This window comes from Oncorhynchus gorbuscha, linkage group LG07, assembly GCF_021184085.1.
Source record: "Oncorhynchus gorbuscha isolate QuinsamMale2020 ecotype Even-year linkage group LG07, OgorEven_v1.0, whole genome shotgun sequence".
Taxonomy (NCBI): domain Eukaryota; kingdom Metazoa; phylum Chordata; class Actinopteri; order Salmoniformes; family Salmonidae; genus Oncorhynchus; species Oncorhynchus gorbuscha.
In genome coordinates, this window is record NC_060179.1 from 28,889,868 (window position 1) to 28,905,885 (window position 16,018).

The 16,018-nt window shown below is 43.0% G+C and overlaps 1 protein-coding gene across 6 annotated transcripts in view; it reads left to right on the forward strand.

Annotated features, from left to right (window-relative positions):
- LOC124039744 (dnaJ homolog subfamily C member 13-like) overlaps window positions 1-16,018 on the forward strand; it is a 48,246-nt gene that overhangs the window by 4,657 nt on the left and 27,571 nt on the right. For all 6 annotated transcript variants that reach the window (XM_046356048.1, XM_046356044.1, XM_046356045.1 and 3 more), the window contains 3 exons: window positions 235-315; window positions 10,565-10,640; window positions 10,892-11,041. In XM_046356048.1, coding sequence (XP_046212004.1) covers window positions 248-315; window positions 10,565-10,640; window positions 10,892-11,041 — 294 coding nt within the window. In that variant the 5' untranslated portion in view covers window positions 235-247. The remainder of the gene's footprint in view (window positions 1-234; window positions 316-10,564; window positions 10,641-10,891; window positions 11,042-16,018) is intronic.

A 16,018-nucleotide genomic window follows, 5' to 3' on the forward strand; every position in this document is an offset into this window, starting at 1 on the left:
ATAGCTGTATGAGGGGAATCCATCCCTCCCATTGACCTGTGCTCTTCACGCGTTATTGAATTAGCAAACTGTAGGCCTAATTATTATGCTTGCTGCCATTCACTTAAATGAAAGTTGCCTGGCGTCCAATTCCGCTGCTCTGACCTGTATACTCAATGACGCGAGACTGTTAAAAGCCCATTTCATCATCCCTTTGAGTCCGTCTCACCCTGACCTTGTTCTCTTGTGTTGCAGGTCTTGCCAGAAGATGAATGTCATCAAAGACAACAGAGACCTGGCCTGTTTCTACACCACCAAACACTCCTGGAGGGGAAAGTAAGAGCCACCTCATATTCTAACGTTTCTTTCCCTGAAAGACCTCCCAGTGATACTGATAACATTCGTTCAACCAATGAAATCCTTTCTCTCTCCTTGGGGCTGGTTTGCTAGGCTTGAGTTGGGTAATTACTCCTAACTCCTTCAATAGTCAAGTACCATAACTTATATATGCACCTCTGCTTTGTGAAAGATAGCTTAGTTTTCTTGATGTTCAGGTCACGGTCCGGAGTATCCCCTTCTCTTTATCGTTCTCTACCGTTCCACACGGGTCCTAGTTGTAGGCCTAGCAATCAGGCAGCAGGACAGACACACTGATGTCAACACCAGAACAAAGGGAAAGCACTGAAATCCCTGACTCAGTGCTTCCATTGTGTGTGCGTTTCCTTCAATGGGTGACAAGGTGTTCACAAATCACTAGTGTCAGATTCTTGCTAACCCGAATGAATACATGTCTCTGAAATCCCAATATCTAGATAGCGCAGGTTAGACTGCACTCGGGATCTATGACATAAGGTCCATAAGTACAGCTGAATGGTAACAACCATGAGATCATGAGTCAATGGGATCTAGGTCTATATACTATGGAAAGAGCAAATGTTACTAAACAAACTGGTCCCAACCCTTTTCTCTGGTAGGCCTCAACAGTGGTGAGGCATTGAGCTGTATACAACAGGACCACATTACCGATACCTGCTTCCTAAAATAGCTTTGTCCCATTAAGGCAGCCATTGACTGTGGTAACTTTAGCAGTAGTGCTAGAGAGCAGATTAGCCCCGGGCAGGGTTGAGGGCTTCATAATATATCTTCTACACATCCTCTGTGTGTGTGGACACTGTGAACTGGACAGTCAGTGAGTAAGGCCAGGGCTTTGACTGGGAGGTCAAGAGAGAAGGGTTTTGTGTATTACGTAATGTTGTTGCTCCTCTTCGCTCCCTGTGGCGCGTATGGCTGGAGTAAGGTCCTTTGCGGCTTTCTCAGCTTCACCCCAAGACAGTTTTATTTGTTTGTATAGCCTACAGTGGCCTATTTGCTGTGGCTTTTTATGGAACTTTATGGTACGCAGCCACGGTACCAGAATGCAAAGCCGGGCTTCTCTACTGTGAACACAGAACATCTGCCAGGGGGCCAACCTTAATTACAATCAACCTTGATTAGCCTGCACTCTTTACTGAAAGTCCCAGTGTGAGTAGCACTTTTGTCCTTTTAATTAGAACCTCATCAGTCCATGAAGTACAGTAGGGGAGCAGGTTCAGTTTGAGGATGAAGCTAACTACAAGCCTCAGTAGAAAAGGTTCACCACCGATTACACGGCTTCAAAGGGCTTTTTCTGGTGTGTGTGTGTGTGTGTGTGTGTGTGGTGTGTAGTATTTTCCTCTCCCACGGCTGTGTCCCTTCTGTAGTCTTAGTCCTTTTAAATCCTGTGACTCTTGGCATCTTAAGGCTGTATTAGACTTGGCCCCGGCGTGGCAAACAGGCTGCTCAATGTTGTGGCCACACAAAGGACCTCTCTCAGAGCCATCCCTGCCTGGATCGTGGACCGTCAAGAATCTCCGCTCCCCTGCTGCCATGACGAATCTGCTCTGAGCGCAAAGGATTCACTCTACACACACACAGACCACATCGGTTACGTTTAGGTTACAGTTTACGCACACTACTTACACAACACACGGCTGCAAAAACCAGTTTACCAGGAAACTGGTTTTGGCAGCCATGTGATTTGTGTAAGAACTGTGTTTGGCCAGTGATTTCTGAAGGCCTCAGGTCCCTGTTTATCTTTTATTGGATTGTTCATACCTTGAATGTTTAAGCCAAGGTTATGAGGACAAGTCCTTGCCAAGATAAGTGTTGAAGTTGGTCTAGGCTCATACTTACCTAATGGGATCTTAATGAGGATCTATGGCAGTGTGGTAGTTAGCTAGCTAGCTCTCAACCACTAGTCTACCGTCACTTAGCCCAGCGTCACTTAGCCCAGCGTCACTTAGCCCAGCGTCACTTAGCCCAGCGTCACTTAGCCCAGCGTCACTTAGCCCAGCGTCACTTAGCCCAGCGTCACTTAGCCCTGCGTCACTTAGCCCAGCGTCACTTAGCCCAGCGTCACTTAGCCCAGCGTCACTTAGCCCAGCGTCACTTAGCCTAGCTTCACCGCAAGTGAAAGAGCCATTACTCAGTAATCTGACTGGCTGCTTCTTTTGTCATCTTCTAACTCAATCCAGGCCCAGACTACAGAGCTCATGCTTTATGATAAAGTAGAATGGAGGCTTCTGTCCAAGGAGGGCTTTTGTTAAAATGTCGATGTGAAGTAACTTCAGAAAGTATTCATACCCCTATACCTATTCCACATTTTTTTGCGTGTTAGAGCCTGAATTCAATATTGATTCAATGGATTGTTTTCTTATTCAATATTGTATTTAAATAAGTATTCACACACGAGTCATACTTTGAAGAAGCACCGTTGGCAGCGATTACAGCTGTGAGTCTTTCTGGGTAAGTCTCTAAGAGCTTTCCACACCTGGAGTGTGCAACATTTGCCCAATTATTCTTTTCAAAATGTTTAAAGCTCTGTCAAATTGGTTGTTGATCATTGCTAGACAACCATTTTCAGGTAGATTTAAGTCAAAACGTTAACTCAACCACTCAGGAACATCCACTGTCTTCTTGGTAAGCAACTTCAGTGTAGATTTTTCTTTGTGTTTTACACTTATTATCCTGCTGAAAGAGGAATTAATATCCCAGTGCCTGGTGGAATCAGACTGAACCAGGATTTCCTATAGGATTTTGCCTGCGCTTATCTCCATTCCGTTTCTTAACGATTACAAGCATATCCATAACATGATGCAGCCACCACTATGCTGGAAAATATAAAATACTAAAAGTACTACTTAAGTTGTTTTTGGGGGTATCTGTACTTTACTATTTATATTTGAGAACTTGTACTTTTACATCACTACATTCCTAAAGAAAATAATGTACTTTTTACTTTATACATGTCCCTTGACTTCCAAAAGTACCTATTACATTGGAATGCTTAGCAGGACAGGAAAATGGTCCACTTCACGCACTTCTCAGGAGAACAACCCTGGTCATCCCTACTGCCTGGCGGACTCACTAAACACATGCTTAGTTTGTAAATGATGTCTAAGTGTTGGAGTGTACCCCTGGCTATCTGTCAAATAATAATAATAATTGGGCCATAATATTTGCTTAATATAAGGAATTTGAAATTATTTATACTTTTTACTTTTGATACTTGCGTATATTTAAAACCAAATACTTTTAGACTTTTACTCAAGTAGTATTTTACTGGGTAGCTTTCACTTCTATTAAGGCATCTTTACTTTTACTCAAGTATGACAATTGGGTACTTTTTCACCACTGGTCAAATGGGAAAAAATTCCTCAACAAAACCACGCGCCCCAAAAATGCTCATCTATGATTATCGTGAAGCAACATTGCGTGTCGCTGCATTTCATCATATGTTCGCACTAAAATGCGACTCTGGTTCTTCTCATGTGTTTGGTCTGGAGCATTCTCACCTGCAGCAAACTGCACCATGGTCCAAATTGAATCGGACCGAGACCAATCTTTGAGCGAGCCATGGTTAGTTTTTTGTTTGTTGTTTTTTGTTGTTGTTGTGCGCTACGAATAGTGTTCACACTAGTCCAAATGAACCAAACTAAGAGGGTAAACGCACCAAGTTGTTCAACATTTTTTAGCTGAGACAGATTTCCATGCACATGGACGTCTCATTCAGTTTGTGCAGATGTCTGTTTAAACGGCTACTGGATTTTCCTAGCATTAGCATGTTGGCTAAATGTTTGGCGTGTTGCACATAGCAACACTCCTAATGATTTGGATTCAGTTAGGATATTCTTTTTACTGTTAGAGATGTGGGGTTTGTGTGAGCTGCGAAAGAGAAGTGGTTGTACTAAGGTTTCCAGCAGACACAGGAAGTTGCTTAAAGTGATGCGTTAATCTGAAATCTGAGGCCGGGAAAGGAAAGCAAAAGCCCAAAGTTTCCAAAGAGTGGAGGAAGGATGGCTTTAACAGGCATAGATGACTGAAGTGGTCAGTTCAGTAATGCCTAGTTCATTTCTCACAGGCTGTTCTGCCCTGTCAGTGAGTTTGAGGGCTGTACTATGCACTCTTCTGCATCTTGTGGTTTCTCTCATATAAACTCCCTTTATTGGAGGGTAAAACCTTCATCTCTATTACATCCTGGTAACATAATCCACCATAACCACCCCCTGCCTGCCTTCCTCTGTCCCCGGCAACAGTGAGGAATTGTAAAGGAGGGAAGAGACATGGATTCAGTCAATGGAAAGGCTCTTTCAGTGTGTGTTTGTACACAACAGTATGCGTGCGTGTATGTGCACTTGTGTGTACAGACTGTAGACAATTGATTTTCCAGCTGGAGTCAATAGCTCAGTGCCTAAGTGCTTATCACGGCCTTGCTTTGCATTAGGCCTCAGTGCAACTCTATAAGCTGTGTGCAGCACAACAGCCGACTAGTGTGTTTTTATATACACCGTGTACTTTACCCTCTGTGGCGGACAGTCCCGTCAGGTGAGAGTGATTCCTGGCTAAAGTCTCACTCGGGTTAATAGGCATACTGCATACTTTACTGTAGTTATCTATTGATGGAAATAAATCTTGGCCTTGGAATTCACCTCTTGTTCAGAATATCTTCTGGGTTTAGCTGTGGTACGGCTTTTGAGGAAATCTAGCCGGCTGGACTGAGTTTCAGTGGAAGACCTTCAAACCAAGCTGCAAACTGGGTGGGGGAGGAGGAGATCTAACCTTTACCGCCATCTCCAGTAATAATGACTAGTTTATCTATCTAGCCTATTGATTTGTAGCACTGCCAATTAAATGTTCCACTGTTTCTAATAACACTCGTATGAACATTGATGCAGTGTCTCTATGATGATATAATGCACTCTGAGGTCATGGCGGGAGAGACTGAACGATGACTGTTGTTGTGAGGAGCAGTATAGCATTCCTGCCCTGTACATGACACGACACAATCTCTGACCCATGTAAATAGGCTATATGCTATGTGGAGTTTTCTGACCATGTAACCTGCCCAGGAAAACAACTGAGCCCCTAGTTAAAGCCTTTAACCTGGGCCCAGAATAAAATAACAACCCTGGCCGTGGCTACTACAGTACTTGTCCTGGGCTGTTCCAAACTTAGACTGTGCTGGTGAGTGGCTGTGTCTGCCTGGAGGGGATGACAATTTAAACAGTCTTGTGACTAGGTCGGGCCCAGCCACTGAGCAGCAAGGTCAAAGGGTCTGTGTACGAGGGTGCCATTCGAAGCAGAGCAGGGGCCCTGCACTTAAACCTCGGCGGGAGGGTGGAGTTGGCAAGGATGAAAGGAAAACGATGTGCTTGATGATGATCGAGGAGGATAGGGAGCTCAGTTCTGCTACTGGGATACAGAGGCTGTAGAATCTACCCAAACTCTGATTACTCTCAATCTACCTCTGGATTTCTATACTGATATCTAGGCACACTCAGGCATGAATAAAAGGCCTTTTCTACCAGTTGTATCCACCTTGTTTCTCTTTACCTAGTGAAGCTGTGTGTGTGTGTGTGTGTGTGTGTGTGTGTGTGTGTGTGTGTGCAGGGCTCAACGTCAGAATGTTTTGTGTTGAGGACAACAGTGATTAGGAGGTACTGAAAGTGCTCCTTTCAGCTCACAGACTCCCTTCAGCTATTGAAGAGCGACAACTCTGTGTGAATTCAAGGTCGACAAGCATGACAGTCTTCTCCTGACAATATGCCTATGCCTAAATGTGTGTAGGTAGAGATTGTAAGATGACAATTAAGCCTGATAATAAGTAGTTGAAAATGTAGGGTCGGCTTGTTGAGCAAGCAAGTTTGCATGATTGTCGTCAGGCCGGTTCACCCTTCCTGTGTTGGTCAAGTCAGTCAGCTTCCACTGAATCTTTTTGCTTCACTCATTCAGCATTTAAAAGCATCAGCGTGACCACAGCATGGTTAGCAGTATGTTGGAAGATGTCCAGAAATAATCCCATCCATTCACTTTGGCCAATTTAACAGCCCAGGAAATAGGTTCTTTGGGGGTTAGCTGAACAACGGCTGAGCCTCACATCTGACTTCAGCTTGGTTTAGTTTTATAGTTCAGATCAGGGGTGCAGTTTAGCTGGAACTCTAAAGCCGGTCTGAGGTAGCTAGAGTGGGGGGGGTAAATGGCAATTGTGATTATTGATTGCGTTTTTCATTCACGTTGGTGTAGACTTATATCCATGAGACATGGTTAAAACATTAAGGTAGATTATGACTAATGAGGTTTCCCCTTTCATCTGTGATTTAGCTAGCCAGTTAGCTAGCGATTGGCATTAGCGTCTAACTAATTTTGTAGGCACAGACCGCATGCTAACTAGTGTTTTGCAGAGAATAAGATACACAAACTAATAGTATAGCATAACAAAATGTGGATTTGGGAGCGGAGTACAGGAGAGAACTCACCAGCAAAAAAAAACAATTATAAACTGGGTGGTTCGAGCCCTGAATTCTAATTGGCTGAAATCAATGGTATGTCAGACCATATACCACTGGTATGACAACCATTTATTTTTACTGTTCTAATTCCATTGGTAAACAGTTTATAATAGCAGTAAGGTACCTCAGGTTTGTGGTATATTGCCAATATACCACAACTAAGGGCTGTATCCAGGAACAGCCCTTAGCTGTGCTATATTGGCCATATACAACACCCCCTCTGCCTTATTGCTTAATTAAGATACAAAGTGAACTATAAAAACAAACGAACGTTACAAGCGACCTAGTGGAATGTTAAAATATCACAACCTCGTTAAGATTTGGATTCAATTAATTGTGTAGCCCTACCACACACAGACACACACACTTACACTTAGTTTACAAAACATTAGGAACATCTGTGCTTTCCATGACATGGTCTGACCAGGTGAAAGCTATGATCCGTTAATGAGGTCACTTGTTAAATCCACTTCAATCAGTGTAGATGAAGGGGAGGAGACAGATTAAAGAAGGATTTTGAAGCCTTGAGACAATCGAGATACGGCTTTGTGTGTGTGTGTGTGTGTGTGTGTGTGTGTGTGTGTGTGTGTGTGCCATTCAGACGGTGAAGGGGCAAGACTAAAGATGTAAGTGCCTTTGAACAGGGTATGGTGGTAACACAAGGCAGTAGGATACGAGTAAATGTTCGTTCCATAATGCAATTAGCGGGTAAACACTGTTGTCAAAAGGGCACCGCACATATGAACAGTTTCAGGTGACTGATGAAAATATCCATTAGAAATCTAGAAAGAAGGGAGATCTAATATGCAACAACTAGCGTGTTTTGCTAGTATGACTAGGGTTGTGCCTTTTGGGTACTGGACAATGAAAGAAAGTTGGTTTATATAAAATAATTGCTTCCAGGGATATGGTCTGATTTTGGCTAGGCTACTTTGAAGCAGGGAAAACATGCCTCATAATATGAAGTAAAACGTTCAGGTTTCAAACAATTTAAGAAAAAGTTTTCTAAATGCATACTGCCTCCAGCTCATTGCAAAGTGGTGTGTGACGCCCTGATGAAGCCTGTCCTCCGTTGCCTATGTATTTTCTGTTTGAGTAGCAGCCACTCTCTTGCGGTCTGACAGAAGGCTCTGTTTCTGTATGCAGCGCGTGAGTGATAAATAAGATGCATAACGAATATACTGTACATGCGCCGATTGAATTCCACAAAATAATGCAAATTAACATATAGACCGATAAGCATGATCTGTCAAATGTATGTATATCGACTGGTATTTCCATCAATGAAAGGCTAAAAAGCATTATTTCGCAATGGTATTTCTTCTCCAGGCTTTTCCATTTTTTTATCGGCCAAAAGTTGTCTGTTACCGGCTAACGGAAACCCTGGGTAGTAGGTGCCAGGCGCACCGGTCTGTGTGTCAAACAAGTTTCCGTGTGTGTATCAAGAACGGTCCACCACCCAAAGGACATCCAGCCAACTTGACACAACTGTGGGAAGCATTGGCGTCAACATGGGCCAGCATCCCTGTGGAATGATTTCAACACCTTGTAGAGTCCATGCCCCGACAAATTGAGGCTCTTCTGAGGGCAAAAGGGGGTGCAAACTCAATATTAGGAAGATGTTCCTAATGTTTTTTACACTCAGTTTATAAACAGTTAGCTTTACAGTGACTGCCCTTTTCGACTTCCTCTGAATGTGGCATGTGGTTACATTTCTCATAGATCTCGGGGGACACTTCCCTTGACTTATACCACCGTCTCCCTCAGTGTCAGCTACTACTTGGTTTATGTACGTATTAGGAATGCAATGGCACCGTGGGCCCACAGTTCGGTATGTATCACGGTTTGTGAGTAACGGTACGGTTTTGGTATCTTTTTAAGAAAAAAATAACACATCACCCTTTAAACAATGAGCTCTTTATTTTTGCCTATAGACAAATAAAACTTTCCAGTCAGAAAAAATGGCAGCATGACTGAGTAGGCCTGGTTTCTGTCTCTACTATATGAAATAAAGGGGAGGGAAAACATTTAAAAATGAAAAGTGCTTCTTAGCTTTGACAACCTGTAGCTCTTCATCACCCAATCCAGTACATAGTGAACCGTCACAGTGAGGTAGCTTTGAGTTGCTCTGGAGGTCCAACTATCAGTGGGGAGCGCTAGGTAGGGTGTCTGTGTCAATTCCTTTTCAATTTCTCTCTGTGATGTTTCATAGAGTTTGGGCATTGCTTGGCTGCTGAAATGTGTGCGGGAGGGGACGTTGTAACCCGGTTCGTTTTTTTTCTTCATCCGGTGACGAAATCCCGAGTCGGTAACCACCGAATAGGGCGGTAAATCTTTGGCTATGAATACTCTCACTGCGTTCGTTAATTCTTAGTTTTTTCTGAATTTGTCGCAAATTGTTGTTGGAAAGCAGCAGCGAGAGATTGTGTTTTTGCAAACGAGTTGACTCTCTTTGCCCCACCTGCAAGGGATACGGCCTGGTAATGTAAATGACATGTTAGAAGTGTTTCCACTCGAGTAGCCGACAGTGGCAAAGCAATGCTTCTTACCCTCATCATTGTATTGAACGCTGAGTTCAAAATGTTCCCACACAGCTGATTTGAAAGAGGTCGGTGCCTCTTCAAATTTGCTTCCCTCTGTCTCGCTAGCGCTCGCCTTTGTCACGCCGGAGCTGAGATAATATTTGTTTTTAGTTTCCCATCTATTCATGGGGCCCCTTTAGTGAGGTTTCCTACTGAGATGTCATTGCAAATCGTCCATTAGTTGTTTTAAAGGGGGGAGGTGGGAGGGGGTTGCGGCCTGTACATTTTGAGACATTGCTGTGGAGTAAAGTTTGCCACAAGCTGCTCGCCTGGTTCTATGGATCTGAATGTACAATGTGTGTGTAGTCTGCAGTGCAGTTGGCACGTTTTGGAAATGATAGGAAAATGCCAGGCATACCGTAATTCAGCGGTTCAAGTGTGCGTATTGAACCGTGGGGGCGTACCGAACGGTTCGATAACATGCCGTGTACCGTTGCATCCCTAGACTATGGATAGATGGATGGTTATTCAGTTCCAGTGACAAAACCCGATCAGTTTTTCAGCGCTCCACTCATCCGTATTGGTACAGAATAAACGTCTGCCTCTGAAAATGGCACCATATTCCCTTCATCGCGCATAGAGCTCTGGTCAAAAGTAGTGCACTCGGGAATAGGGTGCCATTTTGGATGTACACAAGTTCCCTGGTCCATTTGGTCCCACTCTGTCCAGTGTCAAACTCCCCAGACGTCATAGGTATTTATTTCTGCCATGGTTATTTCCAGCTCGGTAGGTAATTTGTGGAGCGTTGACTAACGGGGAACAATGTTAGCATCATTTTATCAATGCTAATGGAATTCACAAGCCAAGCCAATGCTAAGCTAATCTCTGTCACTTCAGAAATACCACTACTTAGGCTACAGCAAGGGCAATCATGTCCACCACATCCCTCACTCATCTAAAAGTCCATGACTGTTACGGCCCTGCTATTACCTTTATACCACGCCACCTTTGACCAGGGCCCATAGGTCTCTGCCTCTGGTCAAATGTAATACACTATGTAGGGAATTGGGTGCCATTTTGAGGTGCAGACATTTGTTTTGGGTGTTAAGCTACCTCCTGTGTCTTGTAGATCCTTGTATATCAAATATTGTGTAAGTAGGTATCGGACTTACTGAGCTCCCCTCTTCTCTGTTCCAGGTACAAACGAGTCTTCTCCGTGGGCACTCATGGCATTACCACGTACAACCCCACCACGCTCGAAGTCACAAACCAGGTCAGGGGACTCCTCTTTAATCCAGTCACGTTTTCTCAGTCATTGACGAGTACTAATATGTGATGACTGTCAACAGATTTTGTTTCTTCTGTTTCGTCCTAAATATCCCAGTGGTTGTGGTTTTGTTCAGCATATCCCCTGTCACCAAGTTGATGAATAACTATGAACTGTCATTTTCACTGTTATGGAATGTGACTTGTTGACACGTGACATGTTGGTCTCTCTGTCTCACTCTCTGTGGTGCCCTGTAGTGGCCGTACGGGGACATCTGTGGCATCACCCCGGTGGGAAAGGGCCAGGGCACCGAGTTCAACCTCACATTCCGCAAGGGCAGTGGCAAAAAGTCTGAAACGCTCAAGTTCTCCACAGAGCACCGGACAGAGCTGCTCACAGAGGCACTGGTGAGAGAGCACACCATTGGTTCTGGAAGGATATACTTTAATAAATACCTAAGGAGCTTGGTTTAACTGCCTTACCTCATTACAACCCAAATATAAGCTTTTTTCCCCCGTCGATTGTTTGTAAACCATAGAATTAAGAATAACATTGTATAACTTAAATATGGCTCAAGCTAGCATTTTGATATCATGGGTGGTCAGTCCATAGGTCCATCTTTATATTTGTGAGGGGTTACATTTCTTAAGCCCCACCCCCTCAGCTGTTTTCCCCAAAAAGTGGTGGGATGACTGCTTAGTAGTTCTTTGAATTCCAGATTGCCCTTTTTTAGTATGTTGTACTGGGAACTACACTCACCTCCCACCACCAGAACCCATGTGTAGCATCAGCCATGATTTTTTTCATGAACGCTCAACAAGTTAGCAACAGTGGCCGACTGTTGGCCGCTTAGAAACACCGTCACATATAATAAAAGTAGGGCTGTCAGATGATACAAATAATTAATGGCATTACTTAATTGCGATTAATCACAAATCAAGTTTGGCCCTGAAGAAAATATTTTTCCATTTAAAAAGCAGTGCATTGAGTTATAGGCATACTATTCTTTGATTGTAATGGACGGAAAACACAACATCAGAATGTTTTAGTAGCATGTTCTAAATGAGTGTGAGTATAGGAATAAATAACTGGCGCTATGGATCCAAAGAGCTTTTAAACTTGTCTAACAATGTTAGGAAAACACTAACCATCTGTACTGTTAACTACACACACACAGGCCTACACTCCCTCTCTTTTACTTCCACTCTTACACACACAGGCCTACACTCCCTCTCTTTTACTCCCACTCTTACACACACACAGGCCTACACTCCCTCTCTTTTACTCCCACTCTTACACACACAGGCCTACACTCCCTCTCTTTTACTCCCACTCTTACACACACACAGGCCTACACTCCCTCTCTTTTACTCCCACTCTTACACACACACAGGCCTACACTCCCTCTCTTTTACTCCCACTCTTACACACACAGGCCTACACTCCCTCTCTTTTACTCCCACTCTTACACACACAGGCCTACACTCCCTCTCTTTTACTCTACACACACAGGCCCACTCTTACACACACAGGCCTACACTCCCTCTCTTTTACTCCCACTCTTACACACACAGGCCTACACTCCCTCTCTTTTACTCCCACTCTTACACACACAGGCCTACACTCCCTCTCTTTTACTCCCACTCTTACACACACACACAGGCCTACACTCACTCTCTTTTAGTCCCACTCTTACACACAATCATACACGCCCTACTCTTGCATATGCAGCCTACCTTTTGAAACATCTCTTTGAGTAGCCTATTCCTTTTCAATTCTTCCTGCACCATTCCAATTTGTGCTTAGCCCAGTCAGTGGTAACATGACTTTGGGGTGGCAGGTAGCCTAGTGGTTAGGGCATTGGGCCAGTAACCAAAAGGTTGCTGGATCGAATCCCCGAGCTGACATGGTAAAATACAAAAATCTGTCCTTTTGCCCCTTAACAAGGCAGTTAACCCACTGTTCTCTGGTGGGCCGTCATTGTAAATTAGAATTTGTTCTAAACTGACTTTCCTAGTTTATAAATAAAGGTTGAATGAAAAAAGCACGAATCTGTGGCTGAAAGAAAAAAACATATTTACATGATTTTGGCTAGAGGCACACTGTCTTCAGCGACGTAAAGGCGCAAGCATTGACTGTATTGTGTTCTGCGCTTAAAAGGGTCCGTGCGGAAACGCGTGTGCTTAACAAGAGCCGATATCCACGCCGCCGTCTCAAATCTAATTAGCATCATAAAAAAACTGTCTAAGCTAGCGATCCATTTTCCATTTTTTTTTACTTGGCTGCATTTCAATCCAGCGTTTGACGACCTTCTGCAGTGGAAGGTGGCAGAGCTACAGCGGTGTTCGTCAGACCAGGAAATTTCCTGAAAATTGGTCTGAAGAAAACATCTATAGCGTCTGAATGTTTCTAACTCCTCTCCTCTGGTTTTGACCCCTCTCACACACACACAACACACTCACGAAAACAATGTTCTTCGTTTTGCTGACGATCTGCCAACTTCTGTCTGTGGAGTCCGAAAGCTTGGGCTGCAATCAATCAATCGATCAAATATATTTATAAAGCCCTTTTTACATCAGATGTCACAACGTGCTGTGCAGAAGTCCGCCTAGAACCCCAAACAGCAAGCAATGTAGAAGCATGGTGGCTAGGAATAACTGCCTAGAAAGTTAGAAACCTAGAGAGGAACCAGGCTCTGAGGAGTGGCCAGTCCTCTTCCGGCTGTGCCGGGTGGAGGTTATAAGAGTACGTGGCCATTAAGGCCAGATTGTTCTTCAAGAGCCTGAGGGAAGGGGGGGGCAAAACTGGACAGAAAGATCATGTCTGTGACTCAACCCACTCAAGTGACGAACCCCTCCTAGGGACGGCATGTAAGAGCACTAGTAAGCCAGGGACTCAACCCCAGTAATAGGGTTAGAGGCAGAGAATCCCAGTGGAGAGGCTACACACACTAATTTGACCGCTCTGTTGAAAGGGGAGACTCTCGCTAACAAGGCCGTTGTTTTGCTCTCGGACCAGTGTTTTTTAAATATTTTTTTTATATGGAAGTAGTTTAGTGCCTATAAAAAGGGGTTAAATATGGTTGCAAAATGTTTTTATTTCCTGATCTTTATTATATCGCTCAGGTATACACTTCAAAACATGAATCTGTTATTCAATGCTTTTCTATGGGCTAATAGCAGTAAGGCCAAATTCAGTGTGTCATCCCCCAACAAAGTATTTATTATTTTATACCTAAAGTGGTTGTAAAAATCAAAAGCTAAATAGTCCTTGGCGTATGACCATCTTAAAACAATTCCATATCTTGTCTTAAAGAATCCCCCTTAGACTCCGGGGGGTTAAAATGCTCCGTGCGGTGAAGAAATGGAGACTTGATTAACAGCAACTTTTTTTTGCCGATGATCATGTGAAGCGTTATGAACATGTTAAGTTTACAGCCCTAATTAAAAGCAATGAAATTGTCAAGAAGGTTCACACACACACACACACACACACACACACACACACACACACACACACACACATCTAAGTGGCAGTGAAAATACAAATAGCTGCAAACACGCTCATTGTCTGAAAATGTAGCAAAAAATGATGGCGCTTGCAAGTTACAGGTCCCTTGTCACAGCCGGTTCTCACACCACGCAGAAAACAAAATGTGTTGATGACATTGGTTTTCTGAGGAGGTGTAAGAGATTCTCTTTTTAATGAGCCTGATATTTCCCGTAAGACTCAAGTTTCTCTTTCTAGTGAGTATATGCAAATTACACCAGCATATTTTTCTCCACCTTTATTTTGACATGGAGTCATGCTGAGACTAAGGTCTCTTTTTATAGATGAACCATGTAATTACACAACTATACACATCAGTACAATATGAAAAGCAGAACAGAGATACAAAACAGTCATAGACAACAAACACATTCATCATTTAAAATGCTCCTCAATCAGCTGTCTGAAATCTGCACACAATACCCCATGATGACAGAGTGAAAATGTTTTATACATTTTTGCAAATGTATAAAAAAATGAAATAGAAATATCTCATTTACGTAAGTATTCACACCCTTGAGTGAATACATGTCAGAATCACCTTTGGTGGGGATTACAGCTGTGAGTCTTTCTGGGTATGTCTCTAAGAACATTGCACACCTGGATTGTACAATATTGATCCATTATTCTTTTCAAAATTCTTCAAGCTCTGCCAAATTGATTGTTGATCATTTTTAGACAATTTTCACGTCTTACCATAGATTTTCAAGCAGATTTGAGTCAAACCTGTAATTCGGCTACTTAAGAAAGTTCTCTGTTGTCTTGTTAAGCAACTCCAGTGTAGATTTGATCTTGTGTTTTAGATAATTGTCCTGCTGAAAGGTGAATTCATCTCCCAGTGTCTGGTGGGAAGCAGACTGAACCAGGTTTTCCTCTAGAATTTTAACTGTGCTTAGCTCCATTCTGTTTCCCAGTCCTTAACGATTACAAGTTACCCAAAACATAATGCAGCCACCACGATGCTTAAAAATATGGAAAGTGGTACTACTCAGTAATGTATTGGATTTGCCCCAAGCATAACACTTTGTATTCAGGGCAAAAAGTGAATTGCTTTGCCACATTTTTTTGCAATATTACTTTAGTGCCTTGTTGCAAACGGTACAGGCTTCCTCCTTCTCACTGTCAATAAGGGTAGTATTGTGGAGTAACTAAAATGTTGTTGATCCAGCCTCAGTTTTCTCCTATCACAGCCATTAAACTCTAATGGTTTTAGTCACCATTGGCCTTATGGTGAAATCCCTGAGCGGTTTCTTTCCTTTCTGGCAACTGAGTTGGGAAGAACACCTGTATCTTTCTATTGATACACCATCCAAAATGTAATGAATAACTTCACCATGCTCAAAGGGATATTCAATCTTACTTTTTATTAATTGTTTACCCATCTACCAATAGGTGGGGCCTTTGCGTGGCATTAAAAAAACCTCCCTGGTATTTGTGTTTGAAAGGGGCCTTACAGATAGTTGTGTGGGGGTACAGAGAGGTAGTTATTAAAAAATCATGTTAAACACTATTACACACAGAGTAATCCTAGTAATCAAGCAACTTATGTGACTTGTTTAGCACATTTTTACTCCTGAACTTATTCAGGATTGTCATAAATTGAAAACGGATTGACATTTCAGCTTTTCATGTTTTTCTCCATTTTTTTTCATTTTAATTTGACAAACATTTGAGAAACAATTCCAGTTTCACATTATGGCTATTGTGTGTAGGACTGTGACCCCACCCCCCCCAAAAAAAAAATCCATTTAATCCATTTTAAATACAGGCTGTAACAGAACAAACTGTGGAGGAAGTGCAGGGGTGTGAATACTTTCTGAAGGCGCTGTGTGTCT